Source organism: Chamaea fasciata, unplaced genomic scaffold (genome assembly GCF_029207755.1).
Source record: "Chamaea fasciata isolate MVZ Bird 193981 ecotype frontalis unplaced genomic scaffold, bChaFas1.0.hap1 SCAF_3, whole genome shotgun sequence".
In the NCBI taxonomy this organism is placed as follows: Eukaryota; Metazoa; Chordata; class Aves; order Passeriformes; family Sylviidae; genus Chamaea; species Chamaea fasciata.
In genome coordinates, this window is record NW_027094088.1 from 44147722 (window position 1) to 44167734 (window position 20013).

Below are 20013 nucleotides of genomic sequence, written 5' to 3' on the forward strand. Positions count from 1 at the left end.
GACACAAGTTTATACACAAGGGAGGTAGGTCACTCTGGTAAAACATATTTAACCACAAACACACTTTAGTCCGTGTTTCAAGGGTAAGAGCTAGCTGAAAGCCAAGTTAATAACATCTCACTATGAAAATGGAGTAAAATACTCTGCGTGGCCACCTTGCTTTAAAAATACCAGTCATTAGTTTCAGTATTCAGGAGAATTACCCAGAGACTACAGCTGCTCTTTTTTTCTGGAGTTGACCCTGAGTAACACTTCATGTAGCAAAACAATTATGAAATGGAAGTAAAAATATAAAGGGAAATATTTCCAGATACATATTGTACTTACTTTCATTATTCCCTAATAAGATGGCTCATTGGACTACATTTCTAATGCTTAAATTGTTCAGAACCAGTAGTTTAATTATGGCAGATTATCATAATTTTTCATCTTAAGTCTCAAACCACAGAAACATCTTCTGTAATTTATATACATAAAATCTTCAGATAAGCATGTTGGACATAAAATCCAACTCATTACCAGTGCCTCTGTAACACTAGCAAAAGATAATAATTACAAAATCTTACTGTTTAAAATAATGAAATCTAACAACAGTTTAGACAGTAAGAACTGCAGAAGAATGCTGATGATTTCAGCATGCATTTCAGGCATATCTATCCCCATTAAAATATTCTTAAATAAAATGCTTCCCCCACTTGTTATTATTTTTGTTTTACAAGGTTAAATTCCTTTATTACTCCCTAACATTTTATTGTTTTCCATTTGATAAACAGGACTTTTCACCTCCCACTCAATCAACACAGAAACACAACTTTGGTATTAAACAGCATTAACCTTCCCACCCCTCACCTCAGTCAATTTACAGCTGTAGGAAAAAAAGATTTATTACTTGGTTCTCCTGTGCAAAAGGAAGAAGCACAAAACCACTGTATAAAATAATTTTAAGAAAAGTAATCCTCGCTTAATGTAAAACTACAATGCAATTCAGAAAGCCTCTCAAAAGACTGATGGTGGGCTGAACTGGAGCATCTCTAGGGACCTTCAAAAGGATGGGGACACTGCAGTGCTCAGCCTTTGCCATACCTTTGGAACTCTGTTAGCAGAGCTCAACATGCCATGTCTGGTGTCAAAATTCCCACAGCAGGACCAATCCATTGCAGGTACATTAGCAAGCACATAAAGAAATAAGGCACACAAAGAAATTATTTATTGTTGATACTAAAAAACTAATATGCGCTTGCCATGTGTTTCATAGGGTTCTGCTTCAGGCTTGTTCTACCCTTGTGCTGAATGCACAGTGGTAGCTTAGTGGGCATTTCTTCCAGTTTAGTTCATTTCAAGGAACCCAGTTCAAGAGTCAGAGACCATGCCACAGTATGATCTTTAACAGCCTGCATAATTAGTGCTCATTATTTCTCACAAACAGCTAAAATTTAAGGAGGCAGGGGGGTTGAATATATACAACACTTGTTACATTGAGGGTGGGCATTTATTTTGGGGCTGCATGTAGACATGAAACCTGGATACATAACTTGAAACTATTTCTGTTATGAAAAAGAGCCTAGATATGGAGCCTCCCCATTCCAAAACTACTCTTCTATTCCATGTTATAAACACCCTGAAAAAAATTCCAAAATAATCTGGGGGAGCAGAAACCTAACACCAAGTTGCCTCCTATTCCCATCCAGCATCCCAATTCAATGAAAATAATACTGCAATTTTTCATATGCTCTCAGGAAAAACATCTAGGTCTATTCTGACTACAAACTGACCAAGTTCTCTCAAAAGGAGTAGTAAGGACTCCATAGCTTTTGTTCAAACTCTCCTGTTTGAACAAAAGGACTACAAAGACCTTCTATTGAAGGTCTACAGGTTCAAGTGCTCCATCTGTTGGGGCCTAACACTCCCAGACAGACAGATCACCAGGCTTGTATTTCAGTGAGCACCTCCTAGCCTACCAGTCAACTCAGAAAACAAGATGTCCAACAGGATCACTTTATGCACTCAGGGAAGACTCTGCCTGAACCTGTGCCAACTAAGCAGGCCTGGGTTTCTGTAGTGACTTCTTTCCAAAGTATCTAAATGATTTATGGAATCCATTCATTTGCAAGGTATAGGCCTACAAATATTTGCAATACAGTCACACTCCTCAAATTTTAACTGAGAATCTAATCGTAATGGACAGCAATTGGTTGCTCAGAAGGCTTCCACAGTCTAAATTCCCAGTCCTTAGGACACCTGTAAGATTGGACCCACAGCTCAAGTTTTATAACAAACACGCCAGATTGCCAACTTTTACACTTACCACCTCTAGGCTACTATTAGTTTGACACTATAGCCATAGAACAGTTAAGTAGCTTAGCTGTAGTTAAGACTATAATGAACAGAAGACACAGTAGACTGAAGATGTCACTAACCATCTTGCGTATTGGAACATTTTAACCAACGGGTCTGCAATAACTTCAAGAGAAGCTGAAGGCTTTTATCTGTTTTCAGTGTTGGTATGTAAGCATTACTGCCAAGTTTCATCAAGACATCCAGAAGAGGGTTCAAGAAAGCCTCTAGTTCAATCCACTCTATGTTGCTTTTTCCACTACACAAAAACAAAAATTAAAAAGAAAGTCTTCTTCTGAGTATCTGCCTTAAGTGCTGAAGTTACTTATGGAAATAAATAGGACATGTTTCCAAGACACTTAAGTATCTTTAGAATGTTACCCAGTATGCCTGCAGCAACAGTTGGACAAGGCCTAAGGAATGATCAGGCTGATCGAAAGTCTACAGAGAAAAGAGGACAGCTTCCCAACTTCATCAGGCTTCCCAACTTCAACTGGATCCTTCAGGAGTGAGGGGATTGAAAAAGACAGAAATGTAAAATAAGGTATTTCATACTTACCTGTATTTATTCTTCATCTGCTCCACATCAGCAGCCAACAGAATCATTGTTGAGACAAGCTTAGCTTCAAACCAGTCAGGCATAAAGCAATTTTCTCCTGATTAAAGATATTTTAAGGTTTCCACAGTAACTAAAAAATACCTTTGCAATACTTTCTAAAACTTCTGGGTTTGTAACTTATTTTAATAAATTAATAGTACAAAAACAATTAATGCTAATAAAAGTATTACTACTAATTTTTGGCATTCTTTATCTAGATACAAATTAAACTCTATTGGCCTTTATGATCAAATAAATTTTAGGCAATATGTTATGCAGTATTACATATTACGTAGCAGTTCACAACAGACTTTTCCATTGTTTTAAAAAATACACTAGCATACTTAAATTAATTTAATGAAGAACGTAATTCCACTATTCTGAAACATCAGCTGTGATTCTGACCACAGAACTAACCACATAAAGAACTAAAACTATTCTGTAAAGAGGAAATTATAAAAAAACTAACTGAAGTTTCTCTTTTTATCAATCTTTTACACAGAACTAGATCATCATACTTATTAAATGATGATAAGCTGGTTTTAGGGGTTTTTTTAACTGGTATGTTTCTGGCTTTGGGAATTTAGAAAACAAAACACTTTGGAGGTACAATTCAAGCAGCTAGACCTGGCTGGGTTGTTTTTTTTTTTTCCCCCCCTCTAAAGAGCTGCTTATTAGTTAAGTTTCATATAAAACCAGAATTACGAACATCACTTTTTACAAGTGAAATGCAGATGTTTGCCATGGAATTGTATATAATATAGATCAAGGACTAAACAAATGTGTCAGGAAGGAGGGATCTGCCAAAATATTTCACAAATTTACCCTGGAGCATAACAGAGCGAATTTGCTTACTACTTCTCTAACAATAAGTGAATCTAACAATCAAGTGAATTTTCCTGGTCTGCAGGAAGTTGCTGAAGCTATTTATCATCAGCAAATTCTGACCTAGCTTTTTTATCCCCTATACATGTAATACATAAAAGCTGTTCAGTTCTAACTTTTGACAATATAAAAATAAATAAAATTCACTATGACTGTGTATGCCACACGAAAGTCGAAGTATTTGAAAAAATCAATTTGTCATTCCTCTCAAATGTATCTGAAAGAAGACACTAACCTGACATTGTAAATAATTCAAAATGTGGCAGTGAACAAGGAAGGCCCTTTGTAATTTACCTGCATATTTAGACAGCCTACAAAGTACCTCCCTTTGATCATAACATGTGGCAGCTCACCTCTTGCAAGATCAGAAGAATGTAACAACTTAGGAAGGTGTGCAGTGAGCCTGACAAGCTGCCTCACTCTGTGGCCTCTCTCTCCCTCAATAAAAATACTTGGTCATTTTACAAGCTCTGCTGAGAAAGGTGACAGAACCTGTGTGGGTTCATATTCCTCTGTGCTTTCCTCTGCCTCTTGCACTCCAGTATTTTCAGACACCACCAAAAGAGTGACAAAATAAATCCAATGGACACGCATTAGGGCAGCATTAAAACTGAATATTAAGACTTAATGTTCAGTTAATACTGTGAGACTTTATGGAGGAAAGCTGGAATTAAAAAACAAGGTTCAAACTTAAGAACACACTGGTGGGGTAGAACTTAAACAGATGCAATATTAAAAAAAATTTTTTTTTTCTAAAATCAAAGGGATTATTGTAATTTTTTTAAAAAATTCCCTTAAAAATAGTGGGTTTTATTAGTACACATTTAACTTACTTTCAGATGTAGGTGTCTTAAAGTACTCTCCCACAAGACTGCGCACATATTGACATAATGATGATGTCTCCTGGCGTCCAAAATCAGAGGCCACAGACTTTCTGAAGCACCTGTCATTCACTTGCAACCAACTGCAAAGCTGAATTAAGAACAGTATGTTACTCCTTGACCACGTCTGGCAGCTGTGCACTGACATCACTGATATAACAGCAGCACACCAGAGCACTGTTAAACACAAACTCCCACATCAGCAAACCCACACACTGCAAGAGGTGCTCACCAGAGCTACCTCGTGCCTTAGCAGACTATTCCCTTCTAACTACAAATAAAAAAATGTTCTTCCAGAGAACATTGGGGGGTTCAGAGCTCATTCCTCAGAGCACTCCCAAAAAAATCAGTGGTACCAACATAACAAAAACAACAACTCTTAAAATCAAGCAAGACTGGTAAAAATTCCCCTATCTCAAAAAGGTTTCTTCCAATCAAGTGTTATCTAGTGAGACCAGCTTTTTTTTTTTCTTAAACTTGTATGCAAAAATGAATGGAGCAAAATGAAATGTACAGTATACATGACAAGAAGACACTATGCAAAAAATCACTCTAGCATTATATGGCTGTACAAGTAACCGAAAGGTGGCTACATGATCAGCTGGCTCTAGTATATACTCTATAAAAACTTATTTCATCTTTGAACTTTTCTTCACAGCATTTCACATCTTGCAAAGACAAAGTATGTATCCTGTGAAAATGTATGATTTACAATCCACTCTACATGGTATGCACATTCTTCCCTTTGAGATTATCCTGCCAGTGATATTATTTCTACCAGTGATGGGTTTCATGAACATAAAACTGGCTTCAGTTCTCACCTCTGTCCACAACAAAGTATCTCTCCTTAGGGACTCCTCTGGTCTAAGGGACAGAAGAAAGCTTGAAACTTCTGGGAAGGACACTTTCTCCTGAAGAAATTAATCAAGATACAATAGCTGGCAACATAATATACAACAAATAATACCTACATGACAATTCAAGAAGTTTCAGTAAAAGAAATTTACTTTTTCCTTTTCACGATTCAGACTCATTTCTGCCTCTTTGGGACCAACTTATCAGTACCAAGGAACAAAACTTAAGTTTCCCAAGTATTAAAGTCTATCCGAAAATAAATGAATGACTGTAATAATAGTGCTATTCACAGATGACACCTTTTAAATCAATGTAGGTAAATGATTAAGAGTTGCTCATAAGTACTATTCTGCATTTCTAAAGACAGGTTTATAGCCAGAACACACAACATGGAAGACCTATATAGAAAGGTAGCTATAAAACAAATAAAACATGAATACTTCAATTACTGAATAACTACAGTCCTGCTATTTCAACACTTTATGGTAGTTTTATCATTCTGATATCATGAACACTTTTATTATTAGGAACTACAAGAAAGTCTATTTAGTTTCTATCTGCTAAAACCTGAGTTTATATAGAAGATATGGAATAATATCCTGTTATGATAACTACCACATGAAAACCCTACAATAAAACATCAACTAATAAAAGCTAATGAAAAAAATATTCTTATGGAAAACCAAAGGTAACAGAAACATACCATAACTTACATAGCACAATTTAAAGAGTCACTAAAAAAACTGCAAATCCAGCAAAATCAGTATAAATATTGTATTTAGCAATTTTTTGAATACTGTTGACCCTATAAAAGTGTCACTGTATTTCTATTACATCAAGAAAGAAAGGGAAAAAGAAAAAACAAAAACAAAAATAAAACACAAAACGCCAAACTGACCACATCTGTCAAATGCATAGTTGTCTGAAGAAGATAGCACTGAGCAGCACCACGCAACAAAATCTGATGTGTAATCATAGTACACTGGAGGACATCTCTGCAAAGAGGAAAAATACACACTGCATAAATCACACACTTAAAAATGTAAACATTTTCATATATTTCCTAACTACTAACCACTTTAAATACATCAAATTGCATGTAACAGACATATTCTATTAGGTATGGCACAAATACTGCCTGATCAGACCACAAACAACCCAGAACCAAGACCACTGTTACATGTACTTTCAAAAACTGATAATAAAACTGGGATGAGCATAAACCTGACAAAACAAAAAGGGGGAGAAGAAAGACAAAACAAAAACTAAAGGAACAATCCCCAAGATCACATCATTTCAGATTGTTAATTTAATATTAGCATTTTCTGTAAAAGTATACAAATGTTTGCCATCAAAATCTCACTCAAGTACAGAACTGAAAGAAATGTTCAGTGATCTTCTATCAGCAAAGGCATGGCCAACACTTTTTTTCTTTGTGTAAACTGCTTCTATCCAATATTCCTTCAACCATCAGTAAGATTTTATTTAAATGCTCAAATTTGATTAAACTGGAATGACAACTGATTTTTAGTGGCTCTAGGAAGCGAAAGCAGACACTTAAGAAATATCAGTGTGATTAAGGTCCATAGTGAGGCCAAGAACTTCTATCTGCACTTTTTAGAAATCTTTCTGTTTCCAGCATTGTGACCTGGCCCCTGAGATAGCCTCAACTGCTATTAAACCAGGCTGTAATGTAACTAAAAGAAAAGGAAGAAGTGTGATACGTATCAGCCAGGAAGTGTGGAAGACCAGGGAAAAATTATTCTAAAAAAGTAGAAACTGTGAAGACCTAAAATGCAAAAAGTCTTTTTTTTTTCATTTCATACAGAGATGTAAATATGTTGGTTCTTGAATTGTTTTCCTCTGCAAATCAGACATAAAGGAGTGAGAACCTGATATTCCCATGCACAACCATCCCTTCAGAAGTAACAAACATGAATCAAATTCTGGCTCTTCAGACTGTCAGCACTTTTCTTTGGAAGAAGGCTGTAAGAACAGAATGCAGTGCATAGTTTACCTTAAAGCATGAAGTCCTTCAGCGCCAAGTACTTCACATGCAGGGATAGATGCCAAAGCCATAGAAAGAAACAAAATAGGAACAGCACACCAATGCCTACTTGTCATCTTCTGAATAAATTTTAACAGGAAGCTACCTTAAAATGAAAGTAAACAAAATAACCCTGAGTGATTTTGTGTTCTCCAATGCTTTTAAATAATATGAACTCCAGCAGAAGAGCGCTATTATCATTTCTGACAATTAAATGAAAGACAACAGAATAATTTCCTAATTATTTAAATGAAAAAAATTACATTCCAAAGAAGTCTATCAGTAAGGTGATATGATTCAGAGACAAACAGAAATAAACCTAATTCTGACTTTGGTCATCTGCACTAATCACCATGCTCAGGAATGGAATTTTAATTCAGTTGTTTTGAGTACTAAACAACGCCATTTTATAACACATTTTTAAGCGGCTATTGAGTTTGTGATATGGCTTACCAGTGATTCAACCAGTTAAACGGATGCTGGAAAGGGCAGAGCAATTCTCAACAAGCCACGACACCTACAGTTTGTGGCAGCAGGCCACCCATCTCAGGATTCCTAATCATAGACCCCCTGTTTAGTGATAAAATATATGCCTTGGGGCATGGTAGAGAAATAGGGCATCTATGGCATTGTAAGTCTATAACATGTTTCCTACCAGAATATACCTGTACATACACGGTGCTGTAGAGAGCTGATTTTACTCTTATTTGATCCAATTAGATCAGGTATTAACTTCTGATCACCTTCATTTTAGCCTACACTAACATCAAAATTTGGAACAGTCTCAGAAATCCTCCTCCACCCAACGTCACAATAAAAGAATACTTATTCTGTTTCAGCCCCTGGACTGGGCTCTTCTGGAGAGATCACTACTAAAAATAGATAGATCACATGACTAAAAAAGTCTGGAGATAAAGAAAAAGAATCTCCAAGTACTGTTCACTTCAGATCTTTGGAGCTTGTTTGGGCTTTTCATTTTTACATTAATAAAAAGCAAATCTCCTTCATTTTGCCCCTAGAACAATTCTGTAGCTTAGTACTGCAGGATACCTTTAAGTCCCTGAAGACCTTTTCACTGGAAACTCCACTGTCAGGACAACTACTCCTTTTTTCTCTCAAGTAAACACTTACACTACATACCAAAAATGGATACACAGTTTCTATTTGGTTTCCTTATTTAAAAAAAGATAAAGGTGAAACTGAAACATACCTTTTTCTTCTTCTGGAAGAAGAGCAAGATAAGTAGGCAAAAACTTCTGTAACCTTATTCCCAAAGGAGGACAGGCTCCTATTGATTGACCTGGTATCCTGTTGGGTTTTAAAACATTAGACACAACTGGCACGTTAGCAGCTTTAGGATTAGATGTAACAGATTTAATCTAAAATCTAACAGATTCAGAATCTTTAGAATTGCCCCTAAACAAAAACAAAGTGTCATTCAGTGACACTCCATGAGACCACCAGATACAACCTATGTCTCAAGAGAAGTCTCAGGATCCTGGCTATTAAGGATTAGCATTATTCAAGAGATTCTGTAGCTTTCTCTCAGCTTGGTATCAACTGTAACAACTTTGTATATTCACAGTATACTCAAACATTCACCTTCCTCTACATATGCCAACATGTTTCATCAGAAATACAGAAGCTAAAAGAGAAGATTAAGATCATGGAGTATTGATTCAACATAACTCTAACATACTGAAACACTTGGCATTTGCTACACCTTCTGAATTCCCATCCATATATGTCCATGGAAAGATACTGCAGACTGAGATGAGAAATGCGTAACTGTTGCAAGAGCCTGCAGAGGTCACATTTGTGCTGCCATATTTAGATGAAACAACCTACTGTGACTACACTTTATCCATAATCACCTAATCCGAACAATCATCACTAACAGTCAGTTTTACACCCCCGAAAATGAACATATTAATCCACTCAACTCTTTGTTTCATGGACTTCTAACACCAGATCAAGACTGTGACCATCAATTTGATCAAGGGGTACTGAAAATTGCAACAACCAAATCATGTCCCTGGATCCATACTTCACTTGTTCACAGCCACCCATCTTTCCTGAAAATCTCTCTCCCTATCATTAAGTTCAGCGGCACCATTTCTTATTAATGTGTTTCCCTTTAGCTAAGATTTTACCCACATGCTTAAACCAGTACTATTAGAACACACTTGCACAATCCAGAAATTAAATAAATAATTGATTAATTAAACCAGTGGTTCACCTGCTGTAGAGGGAACTTTCCGAGAGGGCATCCATTAGTGGTCCAATAACAAACTGAAAAAAGAAACAAGAACAATGGTGAAATGTACATTTCCAAGGCACTATTACATAGAAGCTAACTAGGTTTATTTCACCAGACTTTAAAGGACAGAGCCAGAAATTAGAGAATACTCCTGTAGTGGAAAATAGAAGTGAGAAGAGGAAGAAACTAAAGAGAAGGGGGACCAGGAAAGTAAACAAGAAAAGAGGTTTTTTCCACTAGATACATTTCACAGAGTATTGCAAAAAATGCAGGCAAATAAGAAATCCTGTTGGGAAACAGATAAGAGCGAACAGATTTAAACATGAAATAAAATGATGACAAAGAGCCAACACAGCTAAAAATATTTAGGATGCATATTAAGGTTGACTTTATTTCAAGTTACTCATCAAGAGGTTGACTTAAGCTGTATCCAGAATGATAATCTCTGAAGAGACTATTAAACAGTATAATGTAGATCATTCCCTACTCTAGCGTACGTTAGTTGGACAGTCAATACACGTGTGACAGTAATAAAAAAACTTTTAATATTTCTTCCCACTTAGATAATATTTCAAAATGTGAGACTTCTATGTTTCACAAATACAGTAATACATTGATTATACTACAGAGACAGAATTTGTCCAATTCCAGCTACTGAAGCAATTAGTGTTAAGATCTACTGCAAATTAGAACATTTGTTTGTTGCGGCAAGTAACAGTAACACCCTTACCTCTGAGAAAACACGTGAATTTGGAAGATGCTTTGTTTCATAAAGCTCCAGAAAATGAAGAATTCCTTCCTTTGTCAATGTTTTATTCTCACTTTCAAACATCCGTCTATAAATGCACACATGCCATGATGGATGAAACAACCAACAATCTGTTTTACAAAAAAGAAATTCTACTAAACTGACACGGAAATGACAGTGACACATTAACACATACTGACATTCTGGACAAGGTTATAACTCTACTCACAGGACATTTCAAAAAGGTGACTATAGCTATTAGTTTTATAAAAACACTCTGCTAAATTTAATTTAAAAATTATTACGGTTTTCCAAAGTTACTCTCTACTTTATTAGTTACAAATCAGAATTACTAAAAAGTGCCACATCCTTCTTCCTGCAACTCTATTTATACCAACGTATTTACCTGCAAAAGTTACACATTAATAACCTTTCCACTTTACAAATCTCCAGCATCTTGCACTACCTAATTACATGCACTCATGGGCCCTGGACACACTGTCTCAGTACTCATTTTATCTATCCTCTCCCCACCTCTAACAAATTTAGTTGGGTTTTTTTCCTCTTTTACAAAGTTGTGCAGGTGAATTCTTTTATAAACCCAAAAATCTCTGGCTTTATTTTCACATTATCTTAAGTCAAGCAAAATACAGTGGGAAATGACCATTTATTTGGGTCTGCTGACAGGAAAATAGTATTCCAAGACAACACAGTAAGCAATAAATATATGGTAGGATTTCTTCTCAGAGCAGAGTGGCCACTGCCTATGCACGTTCGCCAAACAACTTATGCACAGAGCAAAAAGTGGAACAGCCACCCAGAAAACACCTAACTTGAGAGACAAAACACTAAAAAAAGCTGCTATTAAAACAGAAGAAAACAGAGAAGGGTAACTTAACTAATATTTAAGAGATTAAGTAGAAAAAGTTCCATCTTACCATTATCCCCTGATATGGCAAGCTCATATAAACTGTTTAGTTTTGGTAATACTGGCTTTATGACATGGATCTGAAAAGTAAATCAGGTTTAAATAGTTTATATCTCAAACCCAGGAGCTGTCAGTTACTCAGACTAGAATTCACTATCAATAACACTAATACAGCAATTGACAATAGAGTACATTTAAATAAACCCCCAAAGCCTGAGGTATGCAACACTCAGTTGAAAAACACCTGATACTTCAATGCTACTGTATTTTAAGAACAATACTTACTAATAACCATTCTATTCCTCAAAATTAAAACAGCACAAATATCTAAAATTAAGCATTTGAATTAATATTATCATTATGTTATGTTATATTATGTTGTTAAGTTATACTGCACAGGACGATCATGTACAAATAACACAAAACAACTGCAGGGAGGTGGGCACACTACTAATAGTTAACACCCCAACACCATACAATTATGGAAGCCTCAAGTCAACAGGAATCTTTGTGCTGAGTATGCTGGACTCACAAAACCATTTTAATCCAAGGCCACAGGTACTTTACCATATATACAGTCCTCCCTATCAAAGAGAGGTTATTAAGTGCAATCACCGGATTTTTCCCAGAGCTGGTCTTGCAATTACCTGCACTCCAGGTTTCTGTCATTGCATTAACCAGATGTATTCCAATGAAGGAGAAGAGTTCTGAGTTTATTCCCAATGAATGACACGTGCTGTGTTTTAAGTATTTAAGAGTTGAAACAAAAGTATTCCAGTTAATGCTGACTTAGGTATCCTCAATCACCAAAACTGGAAATACTCTGCCCAACAAAAGCATTCATATGTACCACAATTGGGCAGGACGTCTGTCCAGGATGGGAACAGATTTTACAGCGCTCCTACCTGGTTTCCTTCCAAAGTTTCCATTACCAAAATGTAAGTTTCCCAGAACTGAAGGAGTTGCTCGTTCTTCTCAGCGGACCACCAGAACAGACTGGACTCTAAGGAAAGAAGAGAAGGACACGCATTCCTGGCGGCCCCGCACGCCGGGCCGCGCCGCCCGTCCCGCCGCCCGCCCGGCCGTACCGTGTCCGCCGTCCGGGGGGCAGCGCAGCTCGGCGCGCTGGCCGCCGCTCAGGTCCAGCGCTCGCTTCAGCAGGTAGCGGGCCCGCTTGCGGCACAGCCCGTCCCGCTCCGTCAGGCCCTCCTGCACCAGCCGCCAGAACCGCGGGCACAGCCGCGCGTCCATCCCCGGCGACGCCGGCCCCCGCGGCAGCAGCGCGTCGGCCAAGGCGCTCAGCGCCAGCAGCGCCCGCCCGGTCCGCGGCGCCCCGCCCGCGCCCAGCAGCCCCTCCCAGACGCGCGGCAGCGCCGCGCCGTTCGCGCCCAGCGCCGGCAGCAGCCGCCCGGCCACCAGCGCCGCCGCCGCCTCGCCCTCGCCCTCCTCCCGCACCAGCGCCAGCGCCGCCACCGCGCACCGCGACAGCAGCTCCGGCTCCTCCAGCCGCGGCGCGGCCGCCACCAGCGCCTCCACCGCCGCCTCCTCCGCGCCCGCCCCGCCGCCCGCCGCCAGCTCGGCCAGCGCGTCGCGGGCCAGGCGCGCTGCCAGCGGCGGCCCGCAGAGCTGCACGCAGTGCCGCAGCGCGCCCCGCGCCGCCCGCGCCGCCCGCACCCGCTCCCCGCTCCCCGCCGCGCCCTCCCCGCCCCGCAGCAGCGGCCGGCACCGCTCCAGCGCCACCTCCCAGGCCGCCCGCCGCAGCGCCTCCGCCTCGCCCGCCGCCCCCGGCCCGCCCGCCGCCAGGCGCTGCAGCAGCAGGCGCAGCGCCTCCGCCCGCTCGGCGGAGAGCGGCGCGCTGAGCGCCCGCAGCAGCGCGGCGCGGTCCCCGCAGCGGGACAGCAGCGTGTCCGCCAGCACCACCTCCATCGCGCGGGGGGGGGCGGAGGAGGAGCGGCGGCTGCGCAGGCGGGGGCGGGCGGGGCCCACGAGGGGCGGCGGGAGGCGAAAACACGGTGTGATTGACTGGTTTGGCTGTGTGTGTGTGTGTGTTTGTGTGTTTGTGTGTGTGTGTGTGTGTGTGTGTGTGTGTGTGTGTGTGTGTGTGTGTGTGTGTGTGTGTGTGTGTGTGTGTGTGTGTGTGTGTGTGTGTGTGTGTGTGTGTGTGTGTGTGTGTGTGTGTGTGTGTGTGTGTGTGTGTGTGTACGTTTAAAATACTCTTCATCTTTAGGTCATAACCCGCCTGCGTGAGTGTTCCCAGCCGCGGTGGCTGCTAAGCACAACCTGGCCCAGCACGGGAGGCCTAAGGGAGATATCCCAGGTGCGAGCCTCTCGCTTGAGGGGGTGAAATTCCATCCTTGTGTGCCATAAAAACTCTCTCTACTCTTCATGTGCTCTACAACGCAAGATCAGGCAGCAGTAGTACACAATATGCCCTGTTTTCCTGCCTGTCATATTTGTTCTAACCATTTATGCCAAAAGAAGTTGCCGAAACCTGTCGCTGTTGTCATCACAACCTACCGGAGGTTTGCCTGAATGCCTTGTGTCTGCCTCAGGTCAGAGGCATTCCTGGATGATGGCTTGTTAGAAGGGCCCAGGCCACCAGCACTGAGGCCAGAGAACAGCAGCTGTGCAGTTCAATGTACCGGTGCAGCCAAAGCCTAACTCAGAAAATCAAGGTGATTTCCACTAAGTGTAAATTCACCATGAGAGATTAGAATTTTCATTTAAAAAAACCCCAAACAAACATAGAGATCAGCACGTCAAAAGTGGTGGCAAACTACTCTCCTAGAAGATGTGGTCATAGGAAGAGGCAAGCCTGGAACCTTCTGTTGCCGTGAAAGCAATGGATAGCAAATTCCGGGCACAGCACAACGTGGCTTCTAATGGGTGTGGGCATTTCTTTGGCCAAGTTGTAGTTGCTTAGAGTCTAAAGAACAAGAAAGTCTTACTGCAAGTTTTCCAAGTGAGGTTCCATTTAATCACTCCTCTCCAAATCACGAGTGATTTTCCAGGCTATTCATTTTCTCCAAACGTTTTGGTTCTTTTTTTAAATATTTGAGAGCCTTCTGATTGCAAAGTCACTGAATTTTCCTATTAGAATTGAGCCTGTACTGTGACTATATATGCAATACAGTCTGGACAAAGGAGGTGTAAATGAATTATTTTAAACCCTCTAGCTAACATAGTTTCCATGTGCCTTACCACTCTGCCTGTGTTCTGTTACACAGAAACTACATTATCTAGTAAAAGCTCAAGACAACAGTTCAAAATATACATTTTACTCAAATGTGATGTAAAACTTAGTACTTTGTATCACACACACAGAAATGTGTATCATAGGAAGAATTATTACAATGTACCTTTGTAAATAGGATGCTCACAGTTGAAATCTCTTACATGCAATAATATATTTTGTTTTTCTATTTGCCCTTTAGTAATTTTTTCATTTCCACTTATAGCATGCAGTGTGATGAATTGTGGGGGTTTATCAGGCTTGAAGCAGTGCCAAGCAAGGGATCCCTTCTTGTTATAGTTCTACTCTTCCCCTTCTGGCATCTGTAACAAAATGAAGAGTTAATGGTCTGCACAACAACTAGTAATCAAAACAGAATCAAATACTATGTGTTGTGCTGTTTCTTCATTATTGTCTGAATTCTGCTCTGCCTTTAGTTTTATCACAGTGGGGTGCCAAATCTAAAATCTAATTACACCAATTTAAACAAAAGCATTTAAATTTGAACTCTTCCACTGTAGATTGTCTTATCAGACCAAAAGGGAGGCCGGTCTTGGGGAACTTCTGAGTGGAACATGATGACAACAGAACAAAACAAACAAACAAGCCAGAAAGGTGGATATGGAGTTAAGAGAGAGAAAATAAGCAAGCATTTTGTAATTTTCAGCAGCATTTCATAATTTTCAAGTGTCAAGATCCATACCATACCATTCACAACTTCATACCATAGTTGTTGTGTCTTCATGCTAGCACCCTAAATTTGTGCTTTCCAACTCTACAATTCCAACACATATCCCTGCATCACCCAAGAACGTCCTGTTCTGTTTTCTCCACTTTCCAAGCTTATCCCAAACACTTCCTGCCTTCTTCCCAAGCCAGCCCTGCTCACAGGCCCCCAGCCTGCCAGCTGCAGGCACCTCCAGGGTCCCAAAGCCCTTTCAGCCTACGTTTGCTGCACCAACCTCAGCACTCAGAACATCCCACACCTGCCAATCTCTCATGTACTCTGCACTTATATTTATAAGGTATCCTCTATTCCCTGACCTCTCCAGGTCCTCTCCAAACTCAGCATACAGCCTAGATCAAAGGCTGAAATAGCTTGATTTTTTTTTCTTTCTTTTTGAGGGGACATCTTGTAGATGTTTTCTTTGTTTCTGTCATACAAGATATTCTCCCTCAATCAGATTAGTCTATCTTAAAAATGTAAGACTAAGAGGAATTGCCTGAAGCATCAAAAGTACTCCACCACGTTGCAGACAGACCTGAAATAAATGGTCAGTCTGAACATGTCCCCTTCAAGGGCCACTTCTATCTACAGGCCACAAAATACTTCTCAGCTCCTTGTAACTCCAGATGTAGAGCTTACTCTGGTCTCTGTTAATCAAGGTCTCTCTGTATCATTTAATATTATTACTGAGCCAAGGAGAGGCAGGGAAAAGATGAGAACATATTATTGTTGATTTTTTTTCTGATCTTTGTAACAGTACCTTTGCTCATGGTGTGGGTTTGATAACAAGTCGACCAAATTTGGGCTGATTTTACAATTTCAATGCTTTACAATAGTAGTTCATTGGTTTTTATCAGGAACTATAATTCTACACCAATTTAGTTATACAAGAGGACTGAGGTTCCTTCCTCAAACTTCTAGTTAAAAAATTAGTTGCCTGCATATTCTTTTGGACAAATGTATACTTGTTCTTATGTTAATGCTTTCCCCTGTGATCACACAAACAAGCAATTCTGTACTATCTAAAAAAAATTCTGGATGATCATTCTGGTGATTTTTTATCTTAGAAAAGGATTATGGACAAAATTACAGTATAAACTACAGAAAATTATAAGTCTTGGAAATCCCCACTTACAGTTTTGGAAGGATGTGTTATGCTGTTGCCATAAAGCCACTGCCAAGGTGCTGAAGCACCACAGATTATTAGAACCCAGGCCAAGTCTGTGTCTTTAAAAAGTTTAGTTTCAATGATGGTTTTAGGTCACAAAATATACATTTGTTCTCATGGAAGTCTCATACTACCACCGGCACATTTACAGGTAATTCTGCACAGTTCATAAGGAGGAAGGCTCAACTAACCCTGCACCATGACTTTTTTCTCCTTACAGGAGTCTGTGGGAGTGTGTTTGTACAGTGTAAGGTCCCCAGGGGAACCAGGTACGTAACACAGCCTTTTTTTCCCTCTCCCACTCCATGCAGGAGAAGGAAATGGGAAATCTCTGAAATTACACAGAAAATTTCCCACCACAACTCTCCCACATAAAAATGAAATTAAAAGCCCAGATGTGCTCCATGCAATTAACCTTACCAGTTATTACGGTTAAATATTTTCATATTCTCTTCTAGATTTCCTCAGTGCTGTTGTGCAAAAAGACAGCAGCACACATAGTTTTTATGACTCTCACTGTGAGACAGCACTTCCCCTCTCTGCCAGGGGAAAAGGAAAAAGAAATTTACAGGAGGTGAGAAAGGGAAAGAAGAAAATTGCCTAATTTTTGTCAGTTAGCCCTAAAGTCCTTGAACTCTCTTGCTAAGAGAGATAGAGACAGAAGTGTTCTAACTGAAAGAGATCATAGATATGCAGCCAAGAAAGCTGGTCACAACAATTTCCACAAGGTGGTTGTGTTGTTATCTCCTGATCTTCCAGTGCCTGGTTCATTTGCCTCCTCACCCCCACAATTCTTCCATCTCTTTCACTTCACACTGCAAACATGTATTAATCTTCATAATTTTAAAATGAGATTCAGCTTGTCCCTCCAGCTAGTCCCTTTAGCCATCACCTTCTCTCCCTCCTCCCTTTCACATCTGAACTTACTACCCACGTACAGTGAGCCTAGAGTTTCTCCTCTATGGCATCCCAGTCTGATTTGTACATCCCAATTTGACTATCCTGTCTACTGTTTTACAGTATACCAGCTATGACTGCTCACAAGCTTCCTGTTGAGTTTCTAGCTCCACATTGCTCTCCCCAAACTTCTTTATGAAAGATGAATAAACCCTTTATATTGCCAAGTCTGTCTGCAGAATTTCCTCAAAACAGGCACATTCCTATCTACTCACTTACTTAAAAATTACTATCTGATCTGTTGGTGTATCGCATCCACATTCCCTTTCCTGGCTTAACAAAAACAATCTTACCCTAATTAGACCTTGATGATGTGAAGATCTGATTTTTAACCTGCCGTTTTGACCTTGCCACCTCTCCATTTATGTCCCTCTGCTGCTTCCCTCTTCTGTGCTACATCAAACACATACTGCTTCTTTTCCCTTTCCGTTTCCAGACCCATCAGTCTATCCTTCCTTCTCTTCTTTCCTAATACCAAGACACTGACTTCACACTGACCTACCCATGCTGTCAGTCTGAGTTGTCCATATATTAGTCTTTCAAGTAAGACTTAATGTTTACCTTGTGCTAAATTCTGCCTCATTTGCCTCTATTATACCCCAAGCAACCCTTTGTTGGCACAGTGACACAAATTTTAGCCAGCACGTGTTCTGTGACCTTCTGTGATCTGTGGCCCTCTACGTGGACTGATAAGCTGACCCCTTCTCTGTGTGAATCTTGTCATCTATTGGTGTTGCATATTTTCCCTGGTGACAAATAGTACAGTACTATTGGCAGAGAGTAAGGAAAACACTAATTGTGATAAATAAATAAATGAACAAACCCAGAAACCAAGAATGTGTCAAGCTGCAGGGAAGGAGCCTAATGTTTGCAACTGAACTTTTAGGAGGAGAGGGATAAAAAGACAAATGTAAAGGTGTCTCACAGAGAGAAGTGCTGTGGGAATTCTTTGTTGCCTTTCATACACACATACTGCCGCAGATACATTCAGAGTTGTTCAGGCATTGAAACTCGTGAAGAGTTAGTTCAGATCCAGCGGTAGCTCCAGATTTTTCTATCAGGCCCGTGTCTGAAGCACTCACAGACACCAGAGTGAAGCCTTCATGATCTCTGCAAAACAGAAGATGGTGCTGTTGCCACTGACATGTGCCTTTCAGGTTTTCTTCTGGTGAAAAAACAGCAAATGATAGCAAAGAAAAGGAGACAAGATAACCCGAAAGGAAAGGTAGAGGAAGAGAAGTAACTGCCATTTCTTGGTTTTGTTTTTTTTTTTTTTTTCCACTGGAGAAATTTAGAAACTCAAAGGAAAGAATGACAAATGCACAGAAAACCAAAAGGACTATCTAAAAGAGCAATTAGGAAGAGCAGAGAGGGCAGCATAGATCGATCATTTACTGGGTACACTGGGTACACTGTATACTGGATACACTCTTCCTCATTTCTCTGAAGATACTGTAAACTATGCTTAGGAAGGTGCTGAATACCATCAGTTCCCCGGTGAATCCGTAAGGAGCTATTATGGATCGTTACCTGGGATCGTCAGGGTCAGCGTGTCTCAAGCCAGGTGTTTGAAAACCAGGACGTCAAAAAACAGTGGGAATTTTAAAAAATAGCAGTAAGTAATGGAGTGGAGAAGAAGAAAGGGCAGAATCAGGCAGGCAGTGAGGAGCTGTGACTGTACCAAGGACCCTCTCGCACTGAATCACGGACTGCACGCTTCCAGCGTCATCAGGGCTGTGCTACATGGCTTCCTTTCTTTATCTGCATGGGGAAAAAACAGCTCAGGAAAGAAACAGCAAGGTATCTTAAGGACACTGCTGTTAGTATTGTGCTGTGAGATTGTGCACATCTGTGTAAGAGATACCAGTGTGAAATTCTTCTTTGACTGAGCAGGACAGCTACATTCACCAGAAACACTGCAATTTTCCTGGGCTTTTTAGGATGTTTACTTTAAAAGTAAAGCTGGAGTTCTACTGTTGTAATGCTGTAAACATCCTGTGTTCAGAAGCAGCATTTAAGGGCAGCTGATGAAAAGCAGTTGTGTCCAATTAAACATTTCTAATGATGGGAAGTTACAAATCTATGTGGTTTGTCACTGTAAGCTACAGAGTGAAAGTTAAGCTGGTAAATCTCTGTAGTTAGACTGAGTGCAGTGGAATGGTCAGGAAAAGATGAAATAGGAAAAAGAATTAAATATAATCCTTTGCCATCTGTCTTTATTTTGCAAACCTACTTGACAGGATACTACTGAAATCTGCAGACATTTTTTATCTGCTTCATGTAGCTGAAGAGCATTTCCTGTACAGACTTGAATTAAAATGCTTCCCAATAACAGTCAGCCATCCCATCCCTGTTTGCTTTCCTTATTAAAAAAAAACAAACAACAACAAACA

General features: G+C 40.1%; 1 protein-coding gene and 1 long non-coding RNA gene across 2 annotated transcripts in view; both read right to left on the reverse strand.

The window, feature by feature from the left end:
• TARBP1 (TAR (HIV-1) RNA binding protein 1) overlaps positions 1–13462 on the reverse strand; it is a 32305-nt gene extending 18843 nt beyond the window's left edge. Inside the window, exons 1-12 of the mRNA XM_066178802.1 lie at positions 12625–13462; positions 12442–12539; positions 11547–11616; positions 10591–10739; positions 9840–9892; positions 8811–8908; positions 7571–7706; positions 6452–6548; positions 5520–5609; positions 4651–4789; positions 2894–2990; positions 2418–2593 (exon numbers count right to left, since the gene is read on the reverse strand). Of these exons, the coding sequence (XP_066034899.1) occupies positions 2418–2593; positions 2894–2990; positions 4651–4789; positions 5520–5609; positions 6452–6548; positions 7571–7706; positions 8811–8908; positions 9840–9892; positions 10591–10739; positions 11547–11616; positions 12442–12539; positions 12625–13462 (2041 nt within the window). The remainder of the gene's footprint in view (positions 1–2417; positions 2594–2893; positions 2991–4650; positions 4790–5519; positions 5610–6451; positions 6549–7570; positions 7707–8810; positions 8909–9839; positions 9893–10590; positions 10740–11546; positions 11617–12441; positions 12540–12624) is intronic.
• Positions 13463–14847: 1385 nt separating this feature from the next.
• Positions 14848–19638, reverse strand: LOC136287698 (uncharacterized). Its single transcript, XR_010720267.1, has 4 exons — positions 19485–19638; positions 19151–19381; positions 18546–18730; positions 14848–15091 (listed from the first exon to the last, which is right to left on the reverse strand). It is a non-coding gene; the product is annotated as an uncharacterized lncRNA (long non-coding RNA).
• Positions 19639–20013: the final 375 nt, after the last annotated feature.